Source organism: Lissotriton vulgaris, chromosome 1_1, assembly GCF_964263255.1.
Source record: "Lissotriton vulgaris chromosome 1_1, aLisVul1.2, whole genome shotgun sequence".
Classification (NCBI taxonomy): domain Eukaryota; kingdom Metazoa; phylum Chordata; class Amphibia; order Caudata; family Salamandridae; genus Lissotriton; species Lissotriton vulgaris.
The window spans coordinates 830,687,544-830,715,421 of NC_141685.1; the positions used below are offsets into that span (position 1 = coordinate 830,687,544).

The 27,878-nt window shown below is 45.6% G+C and overlaps 1 protein-coding gene across 2 annotated transcripts in view; it reads right to left on the bottom strand.

Annotated features, from left to right (window-relative positions):
• Positions 1-27,878, bottom strand: part of SLC44A3 (solute carrier family 44 member 3) — a 530,813-nt gene that overhangs the window by 67,522 nt on the left and 435,413 nt on the right. For both annotated transcript variants that reach the window (XM_086957367.1, XM_086957377.1), the window contains one exon: positions 27,052-27,217. In XM_086957367.1, coding sequence (XP_086813493.1) covers positions 27,052-27,217 — 166 coding nt within the window. The remainder of the gene's footprint in view (positions 1-27,051; positions 27,218-27,878) is intronic.

Consider the following 27,878-nt stretch of genomic DNA (forward strand, 5'->3'; position numbering starts at 1 on the left):
AGCCAAAAGCTTATCCTATGAGGCTACCGGAACTGAGACCAGCCAAGACTCTAGCAGCAGGAAAACATTATTAGGAGCTAATATGGTTCAGTAAACTATAGCATTGCCTGGAAGGATACCCCATTTTCTGTGGTTTGGTTAGTTATCTTCAAATCAGATAAAGCTGACCAGTTGATTATCCACTTGTTGTTTTGAGACCGACTTCACGTTTTAAGTCTTGAAGTATTGGTTGTCAGTTGACATTGCCGCAATTAAGAAAGATTCTGAATTTATGCATTAAAGCCATTGAAGATTGACCACCAAGCTACAATTCCCTGAATTCAGAATGGAGTCATTGAGAGGGCAGTTCAGGAGAAGACGGACAAGAGAGAATGTAGAGATGGCACGGGACCCTGAGAAAGCAAGAGTGGCTGGGTGACACAGGAACAGTGGAACCATCATAGGTGAGTCTGGGTAGGACAATGGGCTGGGCATATCAGCAAGAACATTCAACTTGGGGGTGGGGGGAGAGGAGAGCTCAACATGGAGAAGCAGATTGTACTGAGCTGTGATGACAGCAGAAGTGGAAATTAGAACATGGTAAGTTTGAGCAATTCCAGTTGAAATTGTGGGGATCATAGGGCAGATACCAGGACAAGAGGTCAGCAAGGGATTGAGGAAAAACAGCCAGACAGCAAGGGGTGATGCACGTGGGTGAAGGGGACAATGGAGATCAGAGCATTGTAACAAAAACTACTTTGACACAAGGGGAACCAGGGCAGACAGAATGCTAAGGTGATGGGAGGCTTTACAGAAGAGTAACAAGGGAAGACAAAAGCAGAGGCCAGAAAAAGTTGTGCAGGAGAAGGAAAACGAAGATATGAATTTCATTAAGATGGCACACATCAATGCCGGGGAAGTAGTGTGGATTAGATACAATGAGTACAGAGTTAGGAGGAACTCTGTACTGTAGTGAAACATGATCCAGCACTAGCCTCCCAAAGAAAGACCCTCAGGAGGGCTGTGCGCAGGCACAAACTGATCGGAACTGTACATATTGCCAATAATGTGGCATTGCTGTGAAAGACCTTCAAGAAATCCTTATGGGAAACCAAGAGACTAAAAGAACACTCAGAGTGGCTAAAAATATTCAACCTGCTTAAGGGCAACAGCCAGTCCAAGTTTTGGACCTACATGAACAAACTCCGTTCCACGAACATGATGAGAGGAAATGCGGTTTGCGAAGAAGACTGGGCCCTCCAAGTGTCCCAACTATATTGGAGTGATACCTCGGACCCAGTGGTGATCGGACTAGGAGATCGTGTTGAATCCACTCAAACAGAAACTCATGAGTTGACCACTGCAGCCGAGGTCTCCAAGCATCTGCGAAATATGAAAAATGACGGTGCTCCAGGGCCCAACGGTCTTCCGGCTGGGATATTTAAATGTGCCCTGGAAGAGTGGGCGGCCCTCTTGACTCCTCTATACAACAACGTGTTCAGGACTTGCCAGCTACCAGACTCATGGTTAGGCTCGATTCTATGCCCCATATTCAAGAAAGGAGATCCCATGCTCCCGGCTAATTACCGACTCATCGCACTGTTAGACCTTGAGGCAAAGGCATACGCACGATGTCTTCTTAGGGTGCCTGAAAAATGGGTTGCGACAACAACATAATACCATACTACCAAACGGGGTTTCGGGCATCGGCCTCCACAATAGACAATATCACCACTCTAGCCATCCTGAGTCAACAAGCAGCCCAAAAAAAACATCTTCCACTTTACTGCTGCTTTGTTGACTACAGCGCGGCTTTTGACAAAGTGTCTCGGAACACCTTGTGGAGGAAATTGAACAAGTGGGGGATCCTGCAGAGCCTCCTAAGAGCACTCATCTCACTGCACAAGAACACATCGGTGCAAATCAAAACCGGCCCAAAGACAGTCTCTTCAAGAATTAGTGTCGCTGACGGGCTAAAGCAAGGCTGCGTTCTCGCCCCTCTCTTATTCAATCTTTATACAGCTGATCTTGGAACATTTTTAGAGAACAGCAATCTCCTTCCGCCAAAACTCAGTCCTGGTAAAAAGTCCCTGCATATATTACAATATGCGGATGACATTGTAATAATGGACCAAGCCAAATCGGGTCTCCAACGAGCGTTAAGTACGCTCCATATATACAACATCGCTAATGCCTTGAAAATCAATCAGGCAAAAACCAAGGTACTGATATTTGGCAGATGTAAGAACAAGAAATGCTTAAGGTGGAACATCGGGCCTGCCAGGATCAACACAACCGTAAAATATAATTATTTGGGAGTCTAGTTCAACGAGACGTCTAGACCTACAGTTCATCTAGCTGCCGTGCAAAAGAAAGCAGGAGCAATCACATACTCCCTGACTCAGCTGAACCTGTCCCTGTGCAGTCCCTCTGCAGAAGCCATTTTGAAGGTGATCAAAGCTACTCTACTTCCTGCCTTAACCTATGGGCATCAGGCCTTTCCCGGGGAATGCTCTGCTAGTCTTGATCTCGCCCAAATCTCCACCTATAAAAAAATCTTCCACCTCCCAAGCTTCATTCAGCGAGCAAGACTACGTTTGGAGCTGGGCCTACAAAGACAATCAATTTACTGTGAGGCCGATACCCTGAAATATTTCATACGGCTATTAAAAGCCGGTGACAACACTTTAAAATCCCACCTAAAAGAAACCTTTTCCAGTCCTGGCAACCCTTGGAACACTCAGATTGCAAATGCCATAAGAGTGCTAGAGATGGACAACGCATCCCTCTTTTTAGATTCCATTCCATACTCAGCCTGTAAAAATACCATCAATAGACAGGTCAAATTAATTTCCCATCGCATGGATTTGCACTCCGTAAAAACATCTTCCATTTTGCTCCCACTGAACTCTTCGTATCTTCCCGGGAAACCGCAAGCCTATTTCCAGGAAAACTTAAATGCAGTGGCGCGGAAGAACATTATGTTCATGTGACTTCTTGGCTTGCGTTCAACGGATTTCAACAGATGGGCTCCAACAAGGGAGGGGGGGGGGTTTGCAGACGGTGCAATTACCACTCTGAGTCATGGCTGCATCTCCTGTGTTGTTGCCCGGCCCTAGCTGCCCCAAGAAAGTCTCTCTTAAAACCCTTGTATCCAAGATGGGGCATTAGGACGTGCTGGGAGGCTTCGGCTCTTTGTTTCGCATCCACTGACATCCAAGTGCTTGCAAGGTCGTGACAATCTTTTGTCACCTTCTTCGGCCCCCGCTCTCCCCCGCTCTCCCACGTCCTCCCCCTCAAAAACTCATCACAGACTTTTTTTCCCCCGTGGTATAGCACTTTTCGTTTTTATTATCTTTAATTTTGGTTTTGCGTAGCAAAATGTTTATATCGGCAACTACAAGACTGTTTTTCTTAGAAGCACAACGGCCACTAAGCTCAGTGAGCAGTTACTCAGCTTTGTGTTGCTGTTTTCTTTCTTTTATCCTAAACATGACAAATGTGTTATTGCTGATTTTTTATATATGTGCTAATGCTGTTTTTATAGCAATGGTTTTAAGTAACTGTGCTAAACTAATAAAACTTTGAAACTTAATGAAACAGTCTAAGAGCAATGCTTACAGTACATCATTCTGACATGGCAGATACTGACTGCCTACATGGAGAGTGGGTTATCCTTACCACATGGGCCCTTTTAGGCAATCTGGAGGGGGTGAGGCCTAAATCCAAAACAAAAGCAGGGTGAGTATGCTATATCTATGAAAAAGAAGGCAGTTTCAGGTTCCCACTTGATGTCCATCAGACAGTTGGAACATATTGTTTCAGACAACTGCAGAAGAAAGTGATGGTAGGCAGGATGGCGGGCCCCTTTGAAGAGATGCTGATCCAAGACACGATGATATACCCCATCAGTGGTGTTGCTAAAGAAAGAAAATGACGAACACCGGCTGAATCACCATTTGTCATGATCCAAGGTAGAGTTGGTGAATCACAACATAGCGGCTTTAGAATGCGCAGTGTGCTAAATGATCATTGATAAAACGATTGCCATGATAAAGAACAGTGGGATCACAGCTGAAACAGGAAAGAGACATATTCAGCCTTCAGGTGTTTGCTCCAGGTAAGGAGCAATTACTTTGTGGACAAGGCCATGCCAATGTTGTTTTCAGTGATCTCGAAATTTTCAGCAGTTTCTAGGAATGGGTGGTGCAGAAGGTGGCAGGTCTGAGCAAAACCTGCACTACCTTTACAAATTCCTTTTGGTATGCTAGGCCTCAGGGTATAGTGAGCATTCACAATTGAGGAGGATGAAGCAGGGATAGTATTAGTTAGGTATCCTGTAGCCACTGGGAAGAACTAAAGGGGCAGCAACAACATTGAGCTCCCTGGGTGCAGAGCTAGATTTGGTGGGGATGATCTCGAGGCTGCCAGTGAAAAAAGTAGAACCACTGAGATTGGAGGAGAGAAGGTTGTCATTGGTAACCATTACAGGGAAACCAGCATCGATAGCACTCTTTATAAAGCGTTTCTGGGGACATAAGTGGAGCTTCGGTTGAGTGTAGGTGGGGAGTTTATTAGGAGGGTGGTGGAAGAATATGTGAGAGTAAAAGGAAAATTGAAGGACATCAGAAAAGGGCATTACAGTAGTAATGCTGCAACAGATAATGTCATACAAGCACTTCTTTTTGGGAGACAAGCCTGTTTCGAGCAATAGCTACACACTCCTTAGCACACGTAAGTTACAATGATGTCATGTATACAAGTGTTTCCACCAGTTCCTCTGATACAATCACAAAGAGTACGATCAGCGTGTATGCTCAATCGAGCGGACACGCTGATCGTAAACGGGGCTGACTTCTCGGAGAAGGACCGAACGGGCGAAAGCCACCTTGCAGAAACAGAAACCTTGAATTGATCGGACAACGTACACTGAGTAATAGACAACGGAAGACCCCCGTAGAACCCCCATGCGGGTTGGAATTATCACTGCATATTAATGAAAAGATAACAGATCTGGAAATAGCCTTGAGAAAGTCGTGGGTTACATTCCCATATGCGACGAAACACGTGTCGGCTGTATGAAAAGTTTCCAGTGAACGGAAATAAACACGAATCTGATGTACCAGAAATAACTACTCTTCGTGATTGTATCAGAGGAACTGGTGGAAACACTTGTATACATGACATCATTGTAACTTACGTGTGCTAAGGAGTATTGTAGCTTTTGGAAGGCTTGTGCCGTATTTGGAAGGATAAAAGTGGTTCCTTCTACCTTTTAGCACCGTTGAATACAGTTCTTAAAGTCAAATAAACTGTGAAATTTTCGAAGTGGCGCCAGCTAACCTATACCAAACCACTGCTCGTATTTAACTCTGTTTCGAGCAATACTGTCCATGCTTTTTTGGCGCCTTCAGGGGGCCAGAGGTAGTGGGGGCCAAGACCTTTCATAGATTACAGAGAAGGACGTGAGGCTGGAAAGAAAAGGGATAAGGGTGAGTATTAAGAGGACAAAGACGGTCCAAAAGAGGAAGGAATGCTGGGTGGATTAGAGAGGGTCAGGAAATGCAGAATTTTGCCTGGTGAGGGGGTACAGACCAAACTGGGAGACAAGGAGGGGGGAGGGTTTGACAGTTTGGGTGTTCATTTATGAAGATGGCAGGTGGGTGATAGCTTGCCAGGCGTTATTGCCACTGAGAAAATGTTTGTAAGAGGGTGGATGGTAGGGAAGGGAATACAAAACACACTCTTCTAGGATTAGGGTAGTGCTAGAAATTGGAAAGGTTGTAGGGTATGTAGGGTGGATGGGCTGTGAAGGAGGCAAGCAGCCATACTGGTTATTACCTCCTGCCTCCAAGGTGGCTGGCAGGCAAGCTCTGTGAATGAAGAAGCAGCTGTAGATAGCTATGCATCCATTCCATTGTATAATGGGCGGGGATAATGCAAAAAGTAATACTATTGCTAGGAGTTGGGACTGGAAGATGGCATGGTGTCAGTGTCATGATATGGTGTAAGATGGATGAGGTAAGGCCAGCTACTGCTCATGCTATAGGAACTGAGGGCAAACCGGCCAAGACCTGACATGAATAATTTTAACCCACTTTAGGGAACATTTCTTGCTGCACCTAAAGGTCCATAAGTTGCTGAAAATGATTAAAAAGAACTGGAAATGGTCCTGGGAGGATGGGAAGGGATGAGGTTATGTGGACCCAGCTGTTGCTCAGCAGAGGCAGACGAGGAAGCTGGCCACCATCAACAAAGCAAGAATAAAGTGAACACGCAGTGTTGGGATTTTGCAAGATTCATTGTACTGGGATTGTGAACCATATGGACGTTGCATTTAAGTGGAATATTTTGTTGTGACAGGGTGCCTTTGTCCCTACTGGGCAACAGCATTTACATTACATGGGGTGTATATGGGGCACGTCCTTTAGGTAAGGAATCAGGTCACTTGCAGAGCCTTGGCTCTGATTGGTTTGAGCACGTCAACCTTGATGATTGAGAGGATGTGGCATTACGACCAGAGCTGATAACTTTGCCACTGGGGAACTAGGTTCGTGTCTCAGTGTCGGCATAACATCCTCTGATGCTGGGCATATCACCTAATCTCCTAGTGCCTACCAAAAATTAACGTGTCCTTGTGTAAGGTAATTGGTGCTCATGTAAAGCGCTTCAATACCTTCGAGGCGAGTCTTCGCTATATACAAATAAATAACCTTCATTGATACTTTTGTGACGCCCGTTCCACTTGTAAGTATAGATTGGACATGGCGGCGTGGGAGGAGTAAGGGAAGAGTGCTCCAAGAAGTACTCACAGGGCCGGCTTATGGCATGGAAGAGCTGGGTCCAATCCCAGGGTACCAATCTTCAGCAGAGCTCACTGCATTTAGGCCACTCAGACAGCAGAATCCCTGTCACCTTGCTCCAGTGACTTGTATTATAGAGCTTTCACTCTTTTTTAACCTGCTGCAGGCGCTGTTATTAATATCTTATCAGCCTGCTTTCTTGCCCTCCCAACTCCCTCTCACCCCCTGCTGCCACTCACTGTTGCCCACTCCCTAGAATAACCTGGAATCAGCGTGAGGAGCTAATCTGTGAGTGATTCAGGTGAGTTGGGTGAGGTGCAGAGATGTAGGTTGGGGGCAGTCGTCACTCAGGCGTAATCAGCGAGGAACTGACCTCTAAACACAAAAGGGGCTCCCTGCTGCCTCATTTTATTCACTGGAAACGGAGGTCCCATATTTCTTTCCACCTACAGTGCTATTCTGGCAAAGGCTGACTGTTCAGTACATCAGCCCTTTGTATGCATGAAATGGCCCTGTGCAGATCCTGTAGCTGGTAGAATGCAGCAAGCAGTGCACGGCAAATCTGTGTGGGCTTTATTCCGAGCCAGGCTGCTTTTCACTCTTGTTACTCGAGCATTAAAGTTTGCCAGTGAAATGTGAGTATCTCAGTCAGCTGTCATACTAAGGTACTGCTGTCATTGATGCCAATAACTTCAGGTGTTTGATCTGTCTGTCTGCAGATAAGCAGCCAAAACATCAAATGAAAGAATTTCCGGGCAGGTGTGTGGGGAGAACATTTGTGTGGGCTAGCATGCTTCAAGGCATTATCGTTCATGTGGGCCAATGGCGCTATGGCCAAACATACACACAGCACAGTCCCGCATCCACCTAAAAACACACACACACCCCATCTCATGCACACACATAAGCACATAGGAATTTGCCTAACTCCCTATCCACTCGCGCACACAAATATAGGCTTGCTTTCACAGTATGTCCCTCACTTGCACAATCACTCACACAAGTGTGTAACAGAACTTACACGGTCATTGGCTAAAACACACCCACTGACAGAGACACGCACCAATGGTACATAGAAATGGTTCCCTCACAGCTAGTAGGCTTGTTGTCCTTTTGAGAGTTTATCAGTGCAGTTTGTGTCTAGAGGTTTCTTTCAAGTGTGCTTGTTGCTTATTTCTCCCTGTCCTTGATTTTTGCAATCACAAAACAGTTTAGCAGAAGCCCTTCCATCGATACAGTTTTTGTGAGATGTTCATGAATACACGCAGAGTCTTTTTTGGTTTGAATATCAACATCTGTGGAGAACTGAGAGGAAAAAGAAGTTTTAAGGCTACCCAGTGTGTCCTCGCAAAGCATATTTAACACTAACAATACTGGTAAACTTTTAAAATACAGAAATAATCAACAACCACAACCATGTTTATTTTGAATGAATTGCATTACACGGACTTCAGGCTCACCGGCACTTGTGATGGCTAACTTCATCCCATAGTTGTAACTTGTGTGCATGCTGTCTTTTTGAGACTATGCTGTTCTGATTTGCATACATTTGTGTTTCTGTGATATTTTAACCTTTGTTGATGATCTGTTAGTAACATCTGCATATACGTGAAACTTGAATTGTGAATTCCTTTGAGTTTTACGACCTGTAATTCTGGTTCAAGGTGTTAATTCCTTTTTCCATGAGGTTCAACTTGCAATTGCTTAGTACTTGCTTGATGTTACCGCGCGGTTATGTAAATCTTTATTTTTTTTTATTTTTCTTTTTTCTTTTTTTTTTCTTTTGTCCTCATATCCACCATGGTATAAGAAAGCCATCTAGAATAAGCCTTGGTACAGCTGCCACAGTGTTATAACTGGATGGGATCATTTTGAGTAGGGAGACCACGCATCCCTCAGCTGTCACTAGCTTAATATCATTTTTGGCTACCAATGGGGAGGCCTACTGCAGGGCCTGGGCCGGGCTATGACCAGATATCCGCTGATTTATGGCACCATAGTAGTGTAATCATTGGACCCGGGGAGACAAAAAAAAAAACCTGGATCTTTATTGTGCCCAAACAAGCATGTGCCAAAAAGCCCTTTTGCTTTGATTTCCTGGTCTGGCTAGGTCTATTCGTGCCGTCTGTAGACTGGATGTCAGCCAGTCCCCGTGGGAAGGAGGAAGGGGATCCTTCCACCTCCTGCAGATTTCCCTCCTTGCCAAGAGGACCCTGTAAAACACTAGGCTTCTAGCTGCATTTTGCGATCCCCTCAGGACTCCAAAAATCACTAAAGGTAGATCCATGATAACTGGGAAACCCAACGATGCTGTAAGAGTCTTACCAATAGCATCCCAATATGCAGCGACCCGGGGACATTCAAAAAACATGTGAATGTCTGAAGCTGCAATCAGCCCGCACCTTGCACATGCCACTGAATTTCCTGTGGCAAATTTAGATAATCTCTGGGGAGAATAATACGCCCTATGAAGGGTATAAAGATGGTTCCTGCGAAGCCATGAGGGCTTTACTAAACTCTTTAAGAGCTCAAATGAGGTAGACCAAAGTTCTTGTATATCTTGTCTCGTTGTTAAGACACCCCAGAGTTGAGCTGGTAGCTTAAATTCCCCATCAGATTCCTCGAGTAGGAGTTTATACCATTGTGAAATCTCACTTTTGGTTGGACCAATACTCACTAAGTTAGTTATTAATTGACTATGCCTTCCAAGAGGAAACCGGTTTCTTTTTGTAGGTGGGCTTTTATAAGCCTGTGTCCAGCTGCTGATTTGTAGGTATTTAAACCTCGAAATGGTTGAACCTATTCTATTCTGTAAGTGCTCCCAGGAAAGCAGGTCCCCCTCATAGAAGTGATCCCCCCATTCTTTAAGGCCTGTCTCTTTCAAAGGAATGGCTTGAGTATCTTCCAACCAAACTGGGCTTTCAGGTAACCCCCAAAGCGGTGTTTTATCGCAATAATACCCCTGTTTAATTGATTTTGTTACCTCACACCACATTTTCGCCAAACCATATAGGACCTACAATTTGATCTTTTTAAAGAATATCGGGTTGCTAAATTTAAATAAGTACCCCGACTGGCTAAGACCTTCCCCATCCAACATGGCTGAAAACATTAATCCTACCCCATGGTCAGTAGGTCTTTTTAAGAGCATTCAAGTGTGTGATAGCTGAAACGCCCACGCATATAATTTTAAATCTGGGGCGGCTAAGCCCCCCTTCTCCCATCGCCTTCTAAGCTTCTTCCAGGGTATTCTTGGTAGTTTTTTTGTTCCAGATAAAAGAAGTGATATCTGATTGTATTTTAGTTATATGAGTCTGATCAAAATAAAGGGGGATGGTGTTGAAGAGAAATGAGATTTTGGGCAGAATGGACATTTTAATCAAATTATTTCTCCCAATCAAGGATAGTTGAAGGTGGGACCATGACTGCATTAGCTTCCTACACTCTTTAGCAATTGCTGTGAGATTTACTATAGCAAGCTTGTTAAGATCCTTTATGATGTTTAAGCCCAGATAACGCATTGATTCACCCGCCTGTACTTCCAATGTACTCACATCATCATTCCAGACCAACATCTCTGTTTTTAATGTATTGATCTGGTACCCTGATATCCGACCAAACCCCAGAGCAATTTCAAATATAACAGGGAGTGCCGTAGTTACATCTGATGTAAGGATAAGCATGTCATCAGCATATAAAGCTACCTTCTTCTCTCACCCTCTGTGACAAAAAGGACCGATGGCAATCTCTCTCCTCAGTTGTTGTGCGAGAGGCTCGGTATAGAAATCAAACAGAAGGGGGGAGAGCGGGCAGCCCTGCCGAGTCCCTCTAGTTATATAGAAAGGGTCTGACAGCTCCCCGTTAATCAATAGGCTTGCCACTGGGCTTGCATACAACAGACCAACTGCTCGACGAAATCCCACCCCCACTCCGAACTTGGCCAAGGCCCCCGACAGGTAAACCCAATTAACCCTGTCGAAGGCCTTAGTTGCGTCCAGCGTGAGAGCAGTCAAGGGCAGGTTCTGTGATACCGCGATATCTATTGTCCCTATTAAGTCGTATGTCAATTCGTATAACTGACGCCCCTTTACGAACCCTTTTTGATCTGTATGAAGGACTGACGGGGCTACCAGGGCCAACCTAGAGTATGACCTTCAAGAAAGATCTGATTGAACATCTTAGTGAGAAAGGGGGCTATCTCATCCTCTAAAATTCTATAGATTTCTGCAGGTAGCCCATCGGGCCCTGCAGCCTTTCCCTTCTTGCTTCTTTTTATAGCGGCCCTAACTTCTCCTTCAGTAATGGCACTATCCAAAAATTAGGACTGTTCATATGTAAGACTGGGGAGATCCATGTGCCTTAGCCAGTCGTCAACCTCGTCAGAGCGAGTTACAATGTCCTCCTTATAGATAGATTCAAAGAGTTCCTTGAAGGCCTTCCTGATTTCAACCTCCGATGTAAAGGAATCGTTGCCCACATTAATGATGGCTATGTTGTTCTGGACCTGGTCTGTTTTGGTCTTCCAAGCAAGTATTTTGCCTGCGCCTTCGCTGTACTCAAAATGGGCTAGTTTGCTTGCTTCCCATCTCTGCTGCAATCTAAGATTCAATACTGAACCCAAATTGGCTTTCAGGGTCGCCATTTCTTTTCTTTGACTATTTATAATGGACTCATCTGCCCCAATACTGCTATCGATGAGACTTTGGAGATTAATTATCCTTTCCTCTATGGACGAGATTTGCTCCTTATATTGCTTCCTTTTGTATGACATTTTCCCTGTTATGAGTCCCCTCAAAAATGCTTTGAACGAGTCCCAGATGATCCTTGTAGTTGCTGAGTCATTATTAATCAAAAAAAAATTGTGTGCCTCTATACTGAGATATGTGATGTCATCAGGAGAAGAAAGAAGTGAACGATCAAAGGACCATCTAGAGGGCGATCTCTCCGTTCCATGAGTTAGATCCATTACTACTGCAGAATGGTCTGAGAGATGTGATGGTAGATATTCAATGGATCTTACGTACTCAGCCAGCCTCAGACTGATTAAGATAAAATCAATCCTTGACTGGTGTTCATATTTATAATTCCGTAACGACACTCCTTACTGGCGCCCGGACCTTTCTCTCCATATGTCTAGGTAGCCATATGTTTTCATTGCAGACTGTAACGCTAACCTAGATTTTGACAAAACTAAGGATCGACTATTGGGTGATTTATCCAAAACAGGGTCTAGAACAATGTTAAAATCGCCCGCTATAATAGTTGGCTCCGGAAAGGAAAGCAGATGAGAAAACATAACCTCCAGTGTAGATGGGTCATCCTGATTCGGCCCATAGTGGGTTTTACGACCCGTAATTCTGGTTCAAGGTGTTAATTCCTTATTCCATGAGGTTCAACTTGCAATTGCTTAGTACTTGCTTGATATTACCGCGCGGTTATGTAAATCTTGTGTGAAGATTTACTATCCTATAAAATAAATACCGTGCAATCGTAATCAGGTCCTTAGTCTTCACTGATATCTCCCTGTCACACTTAGCAAAAACAAGCATTTGCAATGCAATAGATCTCGCATTTGCGAGAGTTGGAGCTATTGGCATTGTAAATGACAATGCCTTTTATTCATTTGTTTTGAAAACCTACAAGTGGTGCATAAACACGCTCTTAGTACGTATAGTCCTTGCTTACGAGAAGCAAGGCTTGCAGTAAAGGAGATTGCCAGCCTTGCTTCTCGTAAGCAAGGACTACAAGTACAAAGTGCTTGTTTAGGCACAGCTTGCAGGTTTTCAAACGCATAAATAAAAGGCATTGTCATTTAGAATGCCAATAGCTCAAACTCTCGCAAATGCGAGACCTATTGCATTGCAAATGCTTTTTTTTCTTATTGCTTTCAGTTCCATTAACAGTGCACCGATTACAAAAGCCTGCATTAGTCAGGCTCTGTTTTCTTTCTTGGTCAGTCACTGATCCTGCACCAGAACATATGGAATATTCGCTCCTCAATCGTCTTTTGTGTCTTGGCGCCGCACTCCCTCAAGTTCGAGTACCGCTTTTGTAGGTTGATAGATCTTAAAATCATGGCCATTGCTCCAGCTGGTACTTGTCTTTCACCCATTCTGTGTTTCAGAAATGGCTATGATCCATATGACAACTTTATGGCTAAATTACGATCCCTGTGGATATAAAAATTGAGAAGAGAAGACAATTCCGAGTTGTTTTCTGTCTGTTTTCTCCCAGTGACGGATTTAGGCAGATTAAAACATGTTGACATAAATGGGAACACACATTCGGCTTGTTATGCCTCAGTTCTAAGATGAAAACTCAAAATATGATGCATTTCCCACACCCCGTAAACTAGCCTCCCCAGGGTAATACTATTTACAAGGTACTGTAAATAGGCTATTCTAAACAACTTAGAATTAGCCCAGTCCTGCTTTTCCTCAATAACTCCTCTCCAGAGCTGAATCTACTGTGTTGATGTACACGACTGATTTTGTAACAGCTAGTTGGACATTGTACTTGGCGTGTCTATGTCAAAGCGCCTTGTATAAAAGTTCTACACAAATATTTTACTTGGCGTGTCTTTGTCAAAGGGCCTTGTATGAGAGTTCTATACAGATTTAATAAAATATATAAATACATGCTTTGCGTGGTTGCTGGCTAGCTTACTATTTGAATTATATGGATTGAGCCCTACACTAGCAATTGTAGGAGACAGAATTAATGCCCTAACCATAAATGACACACTGCAATCTTAAACCCAAGTGGTAGTTTTTTTAGGCTGTAAGGTTCTAGGGAAGTAGGGGGTATGAAAATCGAATCGTTGAAAATAACGATCAGTAATTATTTGGAATACTCCTTCTCTGCCACCCTGAAATGGACACCTCGGGCAAGAAAGCCATACTTGAAAGAAATCAGTCAATGACGGTCAGGTTTTCTAATAAAACGTGACTATTAATATAACGTAAATACATTTGCTGCACCTGACGTTTATGTCTGTGGGACACAAAAAATGGTGACTGCCATGAATTGAAATTCATGGTACTGCATTCTCTGCTATTCGGTGAAGAGATGAATTGGTTGCTTGCTCTTTTATAGCACACAAAAACATGTATTTATGGAACTATTACATAACACTGTCCAGAATTATTTGGTGACATCAGCAATGAAGTAGCACTACAATTAAATTTCAGTTTTGGAGAATTGTATTATTCAAAACGAGATTATAAGGAACATTAAAGTCCTAAAGACAAATGTCAATCCTCAAAATCTTCTTCTTGCATACTTGCAATCTATACAGAAAGTATTGTCTGGTCTAACTGTGGTGAAAAGAGTCCTTGCTGCTAGAGGGGAAATAGCCACAAACAACGCATATAGAGGGCACTCATTTTATAATAGCGTTCATAACCTTGTCCAACAGTGCAAAACACAAATCAGCCTTTGTACATATATTTTATTAGAATTCTTGTCTGCTTTGTCCAGAGGCTGGATTTTTCCCTGGAGGTGGCAAATAGGCACAGAGGTAGAGTGAATGAAGGAAATTTAAGTTTGTGACCCATAATCCTTTGATTTCCAGGAAAAAAGGATAAGTAACCCTAAAATGTTCTCTTGCTTCTCAGGGACTACCGAGTTATCCCACAAAACTTTGACAGGGTTGACAGTGAAAGCAGATGTCCACAGGGACTGCATGCTACTCTTTGCAATCCTCCGAGTGAGAGGATTCCCACCCCAGTGCAAACAAGAATGTCTTATTACTTACCGGTAATCTTCATTACCCCGATTAGGGTCCTCCCCGTCCCAGTCCTTTTTACGTGAGGCAGTCCTGCCTCCACCCAGCCAATCACAACGCCAGTATTTCCATACTATATAAGCCCTGCCCACCTACCTGTTATCAACAAGACTCCGACACAAACACAGCGGGAGGGAGGGAGAGAAGAGGACTGGGACGGGGAGCACCCTAATCGGAGTAATGAAGATTACCGGTAAGTAATAAGACATTACCCCCTCATGGGTCCACCCCGTCCCAGTCCTTACTACGTGAGGAACTCACAAGCAGAGAACCAATAAAGAAAATACGCAGGACACCAGGGATCCATGCAGAGTACAAAACTTTAATCAATAAAAGATCAATGAACAACAGCGTTCAAGACGCCAACAGAAAAACTGTCAGCAGAGGCATGTAAAACATTAAGCCGATAATGTCGCACAAATGTGTGATGAGACTGCCAGGTGGCCGCCCTACAAATCTCCTGGATAGAGACCCCCGCAGCCTCAGCCCAGGAAGCAGACACAGAACGCGTCGACCGACCCTGTACATGAGACGGAGGAGGCAAATCCAAAGACTTGTAAGATTGACAGACCACGAAACGGATCCACCGACTGATCGTGGAAGTGGAAACCTTCTTCCCTTTAGCCACACCCTCACAGGAGACACACAGGGCAGGAGAACTCCGGAACCCCAGGGAACGTTGGATGTAAGTTTGGAGACCCCTGCGAACATCCAAAGAAGGGGGAACAAGGGAATCCCTGTCAGCAGGCAAATCAGGAAAAATCACCTCCTGCTGCAAAAGAAAACTCGAAGAAACCTTAGGCAGGAAACCTGGATCAAGCTGTAAAATGACCCGATCCAGGAGGAACTGCAAATAGGGAAACGAAACGAGCAAGGCACCCAACTCACCCAACCTGCGAGCGGAGGTAATGGCCAACAGGAAAGCCACCTTAGCGGACAGCCACAACAAATCCGCCTCCATCAAAGGCTCAAAATGGGGCAACTGCAGACCACGCAAAACAGTAGGCAAATCCCAAGAAGGAATGAGAACAGGAGAAACTGGCTGAAGAAGCTGAAAGCTCCGAAGAAGCCGACTAACCAAAGGGGCAACACCCTCCAAGGAGGCCCCAGGACCCAGACAAGCACGAACCGCTGCCCACTGAGCAGACAACGTGGAAGGTGAAAGGCCTTTAAAAAACCATCTCGGAGAAACTCCAACACAGAAATAGGAACCCCCAGTACAGGATCCACCCCATGAGAAGAACACCAAGAAACAAAAGAACCCCAATGACGACCATAGCACTCAAGGGTCGAAGGGCGGCAAGACAACTGGATGTCACGAGCCACCACCGAGGAACAACCCAAAGACTACAACGTCAACCGCTCAAGAGCCAAGTCGTCAGCTGCAAATGACGAAGACTAGGCAGAGACAGGAGCGGAAACTGAAGAGGAGACGGACACAAAGGAAGCCAGACAAACCGACCCTCCGCCAGCTGCAACTGGAGAGGAAACCAAATGCAGCGAGGCAAGAAAGGAGCAATCAACAGGACCGAAACTTTCTCCCCCGAATCTTCTGCAGCACCCTCGGGAGGAGGGGAATGGGAGGGAATGCATACAGAAGGCCCAAGGCCAGGAAATCGAAAGAGCATCCACTGCCCAAGCCTGAGGACACAGCACCTCCGAACAAAACCGGAGTAGGAGAGAGTTGTGAGGGGATGCAAAAAGATCGATCCAAGGAGTACCGAACCGAAGGCAAAGGGACAGGAACAGAGGAAGAGAGAGATGGTACAGAACAGAAGATGAAAGGTCGCGGCACAAAGCGTCCGCATGAAAATTCAACTGTCCCGGAATGTACACCGCCCTCAAGGCCAACAGATGAGATTCTGCCTAAGCACAAATCATGGACGCCAACATGTTCAGAGATACGCACCTGGTCCCCCCCTGACGGTTCAAGTAACAACGAGCCACCTGGTTGTCGGTACGAACCAACAGATTCGCCCCCAGGAGAGGAACCTGAAAGAACTGCAACACCTCCCAGATAGCCGCCATCTCCCGCCAGTTCGAGGAACGGGCGCTGTCCCCTTGAGACCACTGACCCTTGGCTTCCAAGGACCCCAAAGTGGTCCCCCAACTCCAGAGACTGGCATCCGTCATCAGCCAAAGGGGAGGAGGAAGACAAAACCGCACCCCCTTCTCCAGATTGGGAGTGCAAAGCCACCAGTCCAAGTCCTGAATCAGAGCAGGAGAGAGAGGAACCAGAGTCTCGTAATCTGCCCGGGAAGGGTCCCACCGAGCCAACAGATGAGTCACCAAGGGCTTGAGATGGAGGCGAGCCCAAGGAACCACAGCAGAGGTTGCAGCCATCAACCCCTGGACCCGCAACCAAACACGAGCTGGGGCAGAGGGACGACACAACAGATCCCGCAACAGAGTCTGTAGGGAAAGTATCCGAACAGGAGGGAGAAACACCGCCCCCAGAGAGGTGTCGAACATACCCTCGATGAACTGAAGTCTCTGAACAGGATCCAGATGACTTGGCCAAATTCACCTTGAACCCCAGCTCCTGGAACAGGGACAACGTAGCCTCCGCCGCCAGAAGAGCCTGAGGGAAAGAGGAAGCAGAGACCAAACAATCATCAATATAGGGAAACACGGAGAAATCCTGATGTTGCAAAAGCCCCATAGCAGGAGCAAATACCTTGGTAAAAGTCCTGGGAGCAGTGGAGAGGCCTAACGGCAGAACCCGAAACTGGAAATGCATCCCCTGGACCACAAACCTCAGGAACCGCTGACTGGCCAGATGGACCGGAACGTGAAAATAGGCGTCCTCTAAGTCCAGGGAAGCCAAAAAATCTCCCTCCTGGATGAGGGGAATGACAGACTGCAATGTGACCATTCGAAAATGATCCAACCGCACCAATTTGTTCAGGGAACGGAGATTCAATATAGGGCGGAAGGAACCATCAGGTTTTGGAACCAGAAACAGACGGGAATAGAACCCCAGGCCCACTTCCTCCACTGGAACCGGCACCACTGCCCCTTTCCGGAACAACATGGCGACGCCAGACAACATGGCATATCACCGCACGGGGTCTATTGACAATGGAGTAACCAGAAAACAATCCAGAGGGGGAGGGAATCTGGTAACCCCACCTGAAGACTCATTGATCGGAGATCAGAGCTGACCAACGGTCCAGAAACAAACGGGGACAAGCCCCCACAGCGGCATAGTCACTTTTGTCCAGCACCAGAGGGAGGCTGCTGCTGCTTCTGAGGCCGGGATTTATAATGGAATGCGGCCCCCCGACCACGGCCCGACCACGAAAGGGCTGAGAGGACAAAACTCCTTGAAACCCCTGCTACTGGAAAAAAGACCTTTTCTTAGGAGCAGGCTGAAAAGGCTTTAACAACTTCTCCTCCTCCGCAGAGCGCTGCACCATCGTATTCAAGGCATCCCCAAAGAGACGGGGACCCTCAAAAGGCAGTTTATGGACCAAAGTCTTCTGAGCAGTTTCAGGACGCCATGGCTTTGTCCACAGAGACCTCCTCCCAGCCACCGCCGCCCCAGCAGCAGAGGAGAGAGCCCACAAGGAATCAAAAGTGACATCCAACAGGAATTGCGCCAAAACCTCCATTTGAGCCAACACAGGAGTAGGGTCCCCTTGATCCTGAAGGCAGTCAAACAGCTTCTCGAAATCCTTGAGCAGGAACTGCGACGCATAGGCCGCATAAGTGCTAGCACACACCCAAAGTGAGAAGCGGCGTAAGAACGTTTGAGAGCAGATTCCACCTTACGCTCCACCGGATCAGAAAGGTAAGCCTCCTCCGAAGACAAAGAGGAAGAGGAGGAAGCCATAGATGACAAAAGAGAATTAACCTTCGGAATCGCAGGAAACTGGGAATCAAGTCCACCAGGCGATACCGCTTTCCCAGGAATTGCGGAATACCCTGCTTATCCACCTCAAGCCACTCTTTCGTGAGGATATCCTTCAGGACATCATGGAAGGGGAGGTCATCCACCACGGAGGAACTATACTGTGCGTAAAATCCCTCCTCAGTCAGGGATTTAGGGTCAAACCCAAGCACCTCTCGAATATGGAGTAGCATTTCAGAAAAAACTTTGCCCTGGACGTACTTTCCCTTAGGGGAATTGTCCATGTCTTCCTCATCATCCTTAGCCCGCTTAGCCGCAGGTTCCAGCAGCGCAGACTGGACTGCAGAATTAATTAAGTCCTGCAAATCAGTCCTAGAAATCTGCAAGACGTCGTCCTCCTACAGATCCTGAATATTATGCTGCTTGGAAACAGCCTTAGCCGGTACAGGAGAAGAAGCCCCTTCACTCAAGGTGAAAAAACCCAGAAGCAACCAAACAGGAAATCACCACAACCACGGAAGTGCCCAGCAACCTCCAATAAATACTGACCCCAATCATCCAATCACGCAAAGGTGAGGCAGGTGAATGAAAAAAAAAGAGGGCAGCCCTGAAGTCTCCGCCCACAGCCACAGGTCAAAAGTGAATGGCTGCGGCGGCCGGACGCTGCGATAGTGCAGCCGCGCCGGGACGACCCGAGGCCAGGACACCACCAAAACTCCCCGCTCCAGCCCAGCACATGAGCGTAAGCATGGGCGAATTTTGCGAATCTGGCGTTCGCGAATTTTGCGAATTTGCGAACTCGCAATCCGCAAAATCCGCGAATTCTCGCGAATTTTTTTTTTGTGTTCGCAAGGATTTCCGCCAGTTCGCAAGGATTTCTGCCAGTTCGCGAGGGTTTTGTACCAGTTCGCAATTGCGAACTTACATGTCGGCTCGCAACGGTCACGATTATGTTGTTTCTACGTCTGGTTCATCATCACAGGTTCCCAGCACCCTCTGTTTCACCCCTGCCACCCTCTGGTACATCAATGCCACCCTCTGGTTCATCATCACTGTAGATTATGGGGGGGAAAAGCAAGAACACCTGCCTGCTTCAACTGACATGAATTAATTTGGGGTTGATTTATTAATGTGTCACTGTTTTAAAATTCCAGTCTGGCACCTGCTTCCTTATCTGTAATTTGCTTTCTGTTGCAGTGCAATTTTTTTTCCAGGACCTTTGTGGCCTACTTGTAGCTATTCTATGAGCCTGCTGTGAGGGTCAGAGCAGGGTCATACAATTGTTGCAACTAGCAACTGAACTCTGGAGGGGCCCTTGTCAGGAAGCACTACAGGGAATGGTTACTAATGATGAGTTTGAACTTTTGAACCTGCTGAATGCTTTCACTATTGCAAAACTCGTTTTTCTGCAGAACAGCATTACTGCAACTGTAATGCCCCAAACAAGCTTATATGAGAAAGTTGATTTCTAATCCAAAAGTTATCCAAAGGAAATCAAAAGGCCTCAAATCCCAAAAAGTGCAGGCAAATGTCAACCTGAGGAGTTATTCTGATAAAAATCATCATTTTCAGAAGGTCTATGCTGCTTGCTAGTAGATTTCTTGTGCAGAATTGCAATTTTTGTAATTTCGCGAGTGCGAGATTGTTGCTGCCCGCCGCACCTACATGTTCGCAATTGCGAACTTACACCGCACGCCGCAAAATTGTATCACCAAGAAAAAAAAATCCGCTGCGTGCGAATTTGCGGATTTTTGGTAAATTCGCGATCGTTCGCGGATTGCGAATTTACCGAAAATCCGCAAAATCCACGAGCGGAACGGATTTTCCGCCCATGCTTACATGAGCGGGGTGTAAGAACAACAGGAGAAAACCCATAGACCTCGTTGGGATGGGAGATATCGTGTAAGCAAAAACAATTCCCAACAGGTATTATGTGGAGGCAGTTTTAGAAATGTATGCAATATGCATTACAAGAAAGGAGTAAACAAGGAGTCAATTGATTTTTACAAAGGTAGTGTTATTTACCAAGAAGCAAGGGGGATATTTCACATGACAATACAGTTAAGACAGCACTGTACAGAGCGGATCATGTGACAACCCAGTGACACTTGGTGCAAGGTGCTATATACAATTGGTGATGGTGAAAGTGCAAGTGCTAAAAACAGCTGCGTAGTCGACGCACAAATCAAAATATTTACATCAAATGATGGCTTCACAAAGCAAGTTGTAATCACTTAAAATGCAATTATTTATATAGAAGCACAAAACGTGATATGCGTCGTGTAATTCAAGCTGTACAGTCGACGGCGTTTCGATCCCCCTTATTCGGGATCGTCATCAGGACAGGGTTGTCGATGGAAACAGTGCTGTGGGCAGAAAGGGCAGTTTGAGGGGAGGACCACATGTTGGAACTGGGGAGGGAAAGTGAGGCAAGTGGAGTAGTGATCAAGTTATTAAATTATTATCAAGAAGGTGAATGTCAAGATGTGAATGAGGAGTGATGGGGGTGATGGCCGGACCAGGAATTGTCATAGTGTAAGTAGGGGGTGACTAAGGTATGATTGGAACAGTAGAAGGATCGGGCAGAGGGCATATTTACATGTGACCAGTGATATATAGTGTCAGTGGGGTCATGGCGAAAAAACGCGTGAGTGGACGGGGAGTGCCGGACGTGAAACCAAACAGCGAGAAACTTACAATTATACCCAGGTAACTGAGCGAGGGTATAGGAAGTCCGGGTGGTCGCTCATGGGTCGCGGACTGCGGAGGAGCAAAGGATAAGGAAATGTCAAACATTGACCAAGTTAAAAGGTGGAGAAACTGGATGCCTCAATAGGTAGAGTTACCTGATCGTTGAGTTATATCCGATCAGCGGGCGGGACTTGATGTGCCTAATGGGAGGAAAAGGAATGGGAATGAGCACGGGCCGGAGGCATGGTGGGGCATAGATAGATCTCAAAGTACGATCGCTCCATGCGTGCGTGGGAAAGTCTTACCTGACTGAAGCAGTGCGGTCAGAAGGCAATCGGCGCTCATCTGGCGGTAGGGCTGTAAGCAATGAATGCTCAAGCTACCTGTGTCCGTAAGACGCCAGCATATAAATCAGGAAGTGGAAGGCTGGGGGCGGAGACCTGGGATCGCGAGAGGCAGGGTGGGGGGCGTGTCGCGGCGTTGCCGGGGTTACACTAGCAAGCAGGAAGTAGTTGGGTAGAGGAAAGTTAGCGGGACAGAACTGACAGGTCTGACACGATGGGGGCGTGTCAAGCAAGCGTATGAGCGGGGTAGTACACGTCATGGTAGACTGGGCGAGAACGGAGTTAAAGATACAGAGTTTTTCTCTAGATTACCATGCAAGGCACTTAAAAGTAGTGAGGTCAATCAACGGTATCCCAACATGGTATGGGAAGTAACACATTCTCGGAGTTGGTTTGAAAACCGGCTGGTTATGTACATGACAAAAGTCTATAGGGGAAACATGAATTAGTACCCCAATGGTATAACAACATTGTATGGGATGGTACATATCGTAGGAGTTGGTTTGAAACCGGATGGTTAGGTACATGACACAAGTCTATCGGGGAAACATGAATTAGTACCCCAATGGGGGGAGAGAAAAAAAGGCCATGATGGTAGAGTCAAGGGCACAATATACATAATACATCAACTTTTCATTTCTAGAGAGATGCAAGAGCTTTCAACATATGTTATAACATCATGATATGGAAACCAATTACAGTACATGGGGCTCAACTGGTACCAGGGTTTGGAACCGGATGGTTAAATAGAAGGCAGTTGTCTATTTAGTGCGGTAATGGAATTAAATAGAGATGGTGTTTGTCCACTCGTCAAGAGTGTTTAACCCATGGTTGACCGAGTCAACCCGCGCAATCCATTTACATTCTGCTCTATTGAGTAGAGTGGACATGTTCCCCCCTCTGATGGGTAATGTGGGTTTCTCAATGACCATCCATCTCAAGTCTGTGTCCGTATGTGATTTTTCCCAAAAAATGTGTGACAAGTGGAGCAGTGAGTACTTTGCAGTTAATTCTGCTCTTATGTTGTATTATCCGTTGTTTGACCATTTGGGTGGTCTGGCCAATGTAAATAAGGTCGCATGGACAACGGATAGCGTAAATGACATTCTGGGTCTTGCAGTTTGAGTGGTGGGATAGTTGATGAATATGGCCGTTATAAACAAACTCCTTGGTGTTATGTGTTAGCTCACAGACGCTGCAAGATTGACATTTGAAGTGTCCAATAACGGGACTCAATCCCCACGCAGCCGTGATGGTGTGTTTTTCGGTTGTAGGGGTAGGCCAAGTGATCGCCCGGACAAGATGATTGGCAATGTTGTTGCCCCTCTGGTATGAGAAAAGTGGTGGTGCGTGAAATTGTTCATCAAAGCGTAACACTGGCCAGTTCTTTTTGATTATTTTGGCTACCTTGTTGCTGTCTGGGCTAAATACAGAGACAAAAGGGATTCTGTCCATAGATTTTTTGTTTTGATTTGGCATCAGTAGATCCTCACGATGGTTGTACCATGCTCGTTTCTTCTCTTGTTTGACCAGACGTCGTGGATAGCCTCTGTTGATGAGTTTCGTGACCAAGAGGTCTGCCTCCCGGAAGTAATCTTTGCGCCATTTGCAATTACGCCGAATTCGTAGGAACTGGCCAAATGGAAGCCCATCACGTAGTCCTCTTGGGTGATTGCTAGAATAATGTAGCAAAGTGTTTCGTTCTGTAGGCTTGCGGAAGAGCGATGTTCCCAGTATCCCGTCTTCTGCATGTATAATGACATCAAGGAATGGTAAGTCATTTGATTTAATCTCACTTGTGAATTTGAGATGTTCCTGTGAGGAATTTAGCCAGTCCATGAAGGGTTGTAAGGAATCGGCCGTTCCAGTCCAAATTAACAGAATGTCATCTATGTATCGACGCCACAGATGGATTTGGGGTCGATACGGATTGATGGAGTTAAGGATCAGTGATTTTTCCAGGTCGTGTACATATAGGATGGCAAAGTTGGGGGCGAAGCAAGCGCCCATTGATACTCCCTTGATTTGGAGGTAGTATGTATTTTTGTACATGAAGTAGTTGTTTTGTAGGGCCACTCGTAGAAGGTCCATGACAAAGTCAGTGGGGATCCTGGTAGGTTGAGGTCTGGAGATCAGTAAGTTTTTGATTACTTCGAGCCCTTCATGATGAGGAATATTTGTGTAAAGGGACTCGATGTCCAGGCTTGCCATCAATTGAGTGTCCAGGTTGAATGGTTGGTCTTCTATGGTATTGATCAAGTCCATGGTGTCACGTATGTAGGTATCTGTAATGGACACAAATTCCTTAATGACTGAGTCCAGGTATTTACCCAGTGGTTCCAAGATGGAGCCGCATCCTGATACGATGGGGCGTCCCGGTGGGTTCCTGGCATCTTTGTGTATTTTAGGGAGGACGTATAGGACCGGTGTTCTAGGATGTGGGTTATTCAGGTACTCGAATTCTTTCCTAGTTATGATATTATTGTCTCTGGCTGTAGTAGTGATAGAGAGAATCTTTTCTCTAATGTCTACCAAAGGGTCTTTAGAGAGAACACGATAATGTTCATTATTAGTGAGTTGTCGTTCAACCTCTCTGTCGTATTGTGTATTGTTTAGAACGACGATTCCTCCGCCCTTGTCCGCGGGTTTGATGACAATCTCTGAGTTATTTTGGAGAGTATTGAGGGCTTCTTTCTCCGTCAAGGGTAGATTATAGGGGATGAAGCGTGGTATTGTTTTGAGATCCATTACTTCCTTTAAGACTAGCCGTTCAAAGGCCAGAATTTCAGGTGTCATTTGGTTGGATGGAGGGTTGAAGGTAGAAGGAGGTCGAAACGGAGAGATTTGGTTCATTCCGGTATCTGGTTTATCGGCAAAGAAATATTTAAGCCGGATCCTTCTGAAGAATTTTAGAAGATTAGATTGCAGTTCCAGGAAGTTGGTTCTGACTGTTGGCACAAATGAAAGACCACGTGAGAGAAGTCTAGTTGCTTACAGTCCTACCGCCAGATGAGCGCCGATTGCCTTCTGACCGCACTGCTTCAGTCAGGTAAGACTTTCCCACGCACGCATGGAGCGATCGTACTTTGAGATCTATCTATGCCCCACCATGCCTCCGGCCCGTGCTCATTCCCATTCCTTTTCCTCCCATTAGGCACATCAAGTCCCGCCCGCTGATCGGATATAACTCAACGATCAGGTAACTCTACCTATTGAGGCATCCAGTGTCTCCACCTTTTAACTTGGTCAATGTTTGACATTTCCTTATCCTTTGCTCCTCCGCAGTCCGCGACCCATGAGCGACCACCCGGACTTCCTATACCCTCGCTCAGTTACCTGGGTATAATACTAAGTTTCTCGCTGTTTGGTTTCACGTCCGGCACTCCCCGTCCACTCACGCGTTTTTTCGCCATGACCCCACTGACACTATATATCACTGGTCACATGTAAATATGCCCTCTGCCCGATCCTTCTACTGTTCCAATCATACCTTAGTCACCCCCTACTTACACTATGACAATTCCTGGTCCGGCCATCACCCCCATCACTCCTCATTCACATCTTGACATTCACCTTCTTGATAATAATTTAATAACTTGATCACTACTCCACTTGCCTCACTTTCCCTCCCCAGTTCCAACATGTGGTCCTCCCCTCAAACTGCCCTTTCTGCCCACAGCACTGTTTCCATCGACAACCCTGTCCTGATGACGATCCCGAATAAGGGGGATCGAAACGCCGTCGACTGTACAGCTTGAATTACACGACGCATATCACGTTTTGTGCTTCTATATAAATAATTGCATTTTAAGTGATTACAACTTGCTTTGTGAAGCCATCATTTGATGTAAATATTTTGATTTGTGCGTCGACTACGCAGCTGTTTTTAGCACTTGCACTTTCACCATCACCAATTGTATATAGCACCTTGCACCAAGTGTCACTGGGTTGTCACATGATCCGCTCTGTACAGTGCTGTCTTAACTGTATTGTCATGTGAAATATCCCCCTTGCTTCTTGGTAAATAACACTACCTTTGTAAAAATCAATTGACTCCTTGTTTACTCCTTTCTTGTAATGCATATTGCATACATTTCTAAAACTGCCTCCACATAATACCTGTTGGGAATACATGAGCGGGGAGCGTACCTGACCCCAGAACAGGAGCTCCGCCGACCGGAAAACCGGAGCGGCCGTGCCATGCATTCAAGAAATAAACAGCACTTTATGCAAAACACACAAGAAAAACTCACGGACTTGCCACCAAAGGAAACTGGATCCAGAGACTGGAACCGGGAGCACCAACGTTCCGACTGCCGTAGCAGCAGAAAAAAAACAGGCATGGCGGTAGGTGGGCGGGGCTTATGTAGTATGGAAATACTGGCGTTGTGATTGGCTGGGTGGAGGCAGGACTGCCTCACGTAGTAAGGACTGGAACAGGGAGGACCCATGAGGGGGTAATGTGTTTCTCTTCCAGTGTGCGCTGCGCCCGTGCACCGCAACCCGCCGATTCTGAAGACAATTAGGCAGGTACAGCTAAACAGGGTTTGTAAAAACAAAAAACACTGTATTTATTTCTGCAGGGTTAAGAACGAACTTTGCCCTCAGCCATTTACCAAACTTGTGGAAACTAGGAGAGCAGTTCAGCAGGCTCACAAACTTCCAATTCACACTCAGAGACGCAAGCAGCTTCATTAGAATTATACAAATTCATCAGGACAATACGATTTCACCATTAATGAAGCTGAAATACTTTGCTAAAGTTCTGCAGGTTAAGTGGGGCTCCTCAATAGATTACTATAATAAGGTTCACATAATACTGATAACACTCAAGACATATAACAAAGTAAAACAAAATACAACCAGAATAAAATACTGTAAAACTAATATTGCTAATAAAAATAAAACCACTAAAATAGTAAAATCAAATAAGATTTGCAAGACTAGCAACACAAATTTAAATTAAGCTTCATCAATTAAGTGGTGTTATTATTCCCAAATTAACAGTAATCATTTTTATCAGCATCACAGGAGTTTTCAGCGCTGCCAGGATTCAAAACATGAATCTGTACATTTCATATGGTTCTTAAAATGCATCTTGCAGACTGAGCTTTTTCATCAGCTACTTTGTTGCTTAGGTTAACAGGTTTAATATTTCACTGGAATCCGGGGGGGGGGGGGGGGGGGGGGGGGTTGCTGTGGTGTTTTTGTCTAAAGCCAGACCAACCAGCAAATGAATCTTGACGGCATATATGACATCCACCTCCCACTCCATTTTGTCATTTATTAGGGATTGGGCAGGTATCAAGATCACAAATCACTGTCAATTTTCATAGGACAGAAAAAAAGTATGCTATAGTAAATGCATCTATGCAGTTAACGGCAAAGGAACTTTCTTGAGCTGCACACAGCCAGGACAATATCTAATCTTCACCTACATTTTTCTCCGGTTTACACAATTAAAAATAATCTTCCCCACAAAAGATATTCAAGGTTTTTGGATTTCTAGGGATTTTTTGGGGCCATTATCAATGATACATATCAAGACTGATTTACTTTGACAACAGCAAGGGAAGCACCCTTGGGTGCACCTACCTGTTGAAGTACAGAGTGACCACTGTTCGTGCAATAACCATTTGCTGGCATGCAAGAATAAACTCGCTAGTCCACACCAGTCCAACTAAATGATACCACCACATATATCGAATGCCAGCAAGACTTCGGTATTCCACCTGTCCTTTCGAAACAACCTGAGCAGTACCTGCAGGGAAATGGATTTAGTTAAAATTATACCTTTGAAAATACCACTGAAAGAGCACCAAATAACTTCAGATTCATTTTGCATACTGTAATCACTAATCACCTACATGTATTTTATGTTAGTCCAAATGATAACAGTGCTTGCAAGAAAAAGAGGAAGATGAAATTCATATCAATAGCAATCAATCGATCAAACAAGATTTCTAAAAGCCTGACTAATCACCTGCGAGGGTATCCAGGCACTGAGATCCAAGCTGCTTGGGGGCATCAGTTGAATACCAGGTCTTCAGTCCCCTTCTGTACTCCTGGAGAGAGGGTGACATCCGGAGATATGGTGAGGGAGGCAAATCCAGGACTCGGCGACGAGGTAGGAGACTGGGGGTCATCCACTCTTGCTTCGGTGGATGCAGGGGGTGTGGGCAAGGTAGAGAGAGGTGGATGGCAGGAGTCTGGAGGGTTGGTGGAAGCTCAGGCGGTGGTTGATGTTAACTGGTCTTTAGTTGTACAGGGCTTTGTAGGTGCGAGTAAGAATCTTGAATTGGAATCTCTTGTGACGGGGAGCAAATGGAGTTTCTTCAGGTGAGGGATTATGTGGGTCCATCTGGAGGTGTTGAGGCTGAGACTGGCTGCTGAGTTCTGAATGGTCTGCAGTCTCTTCAGGA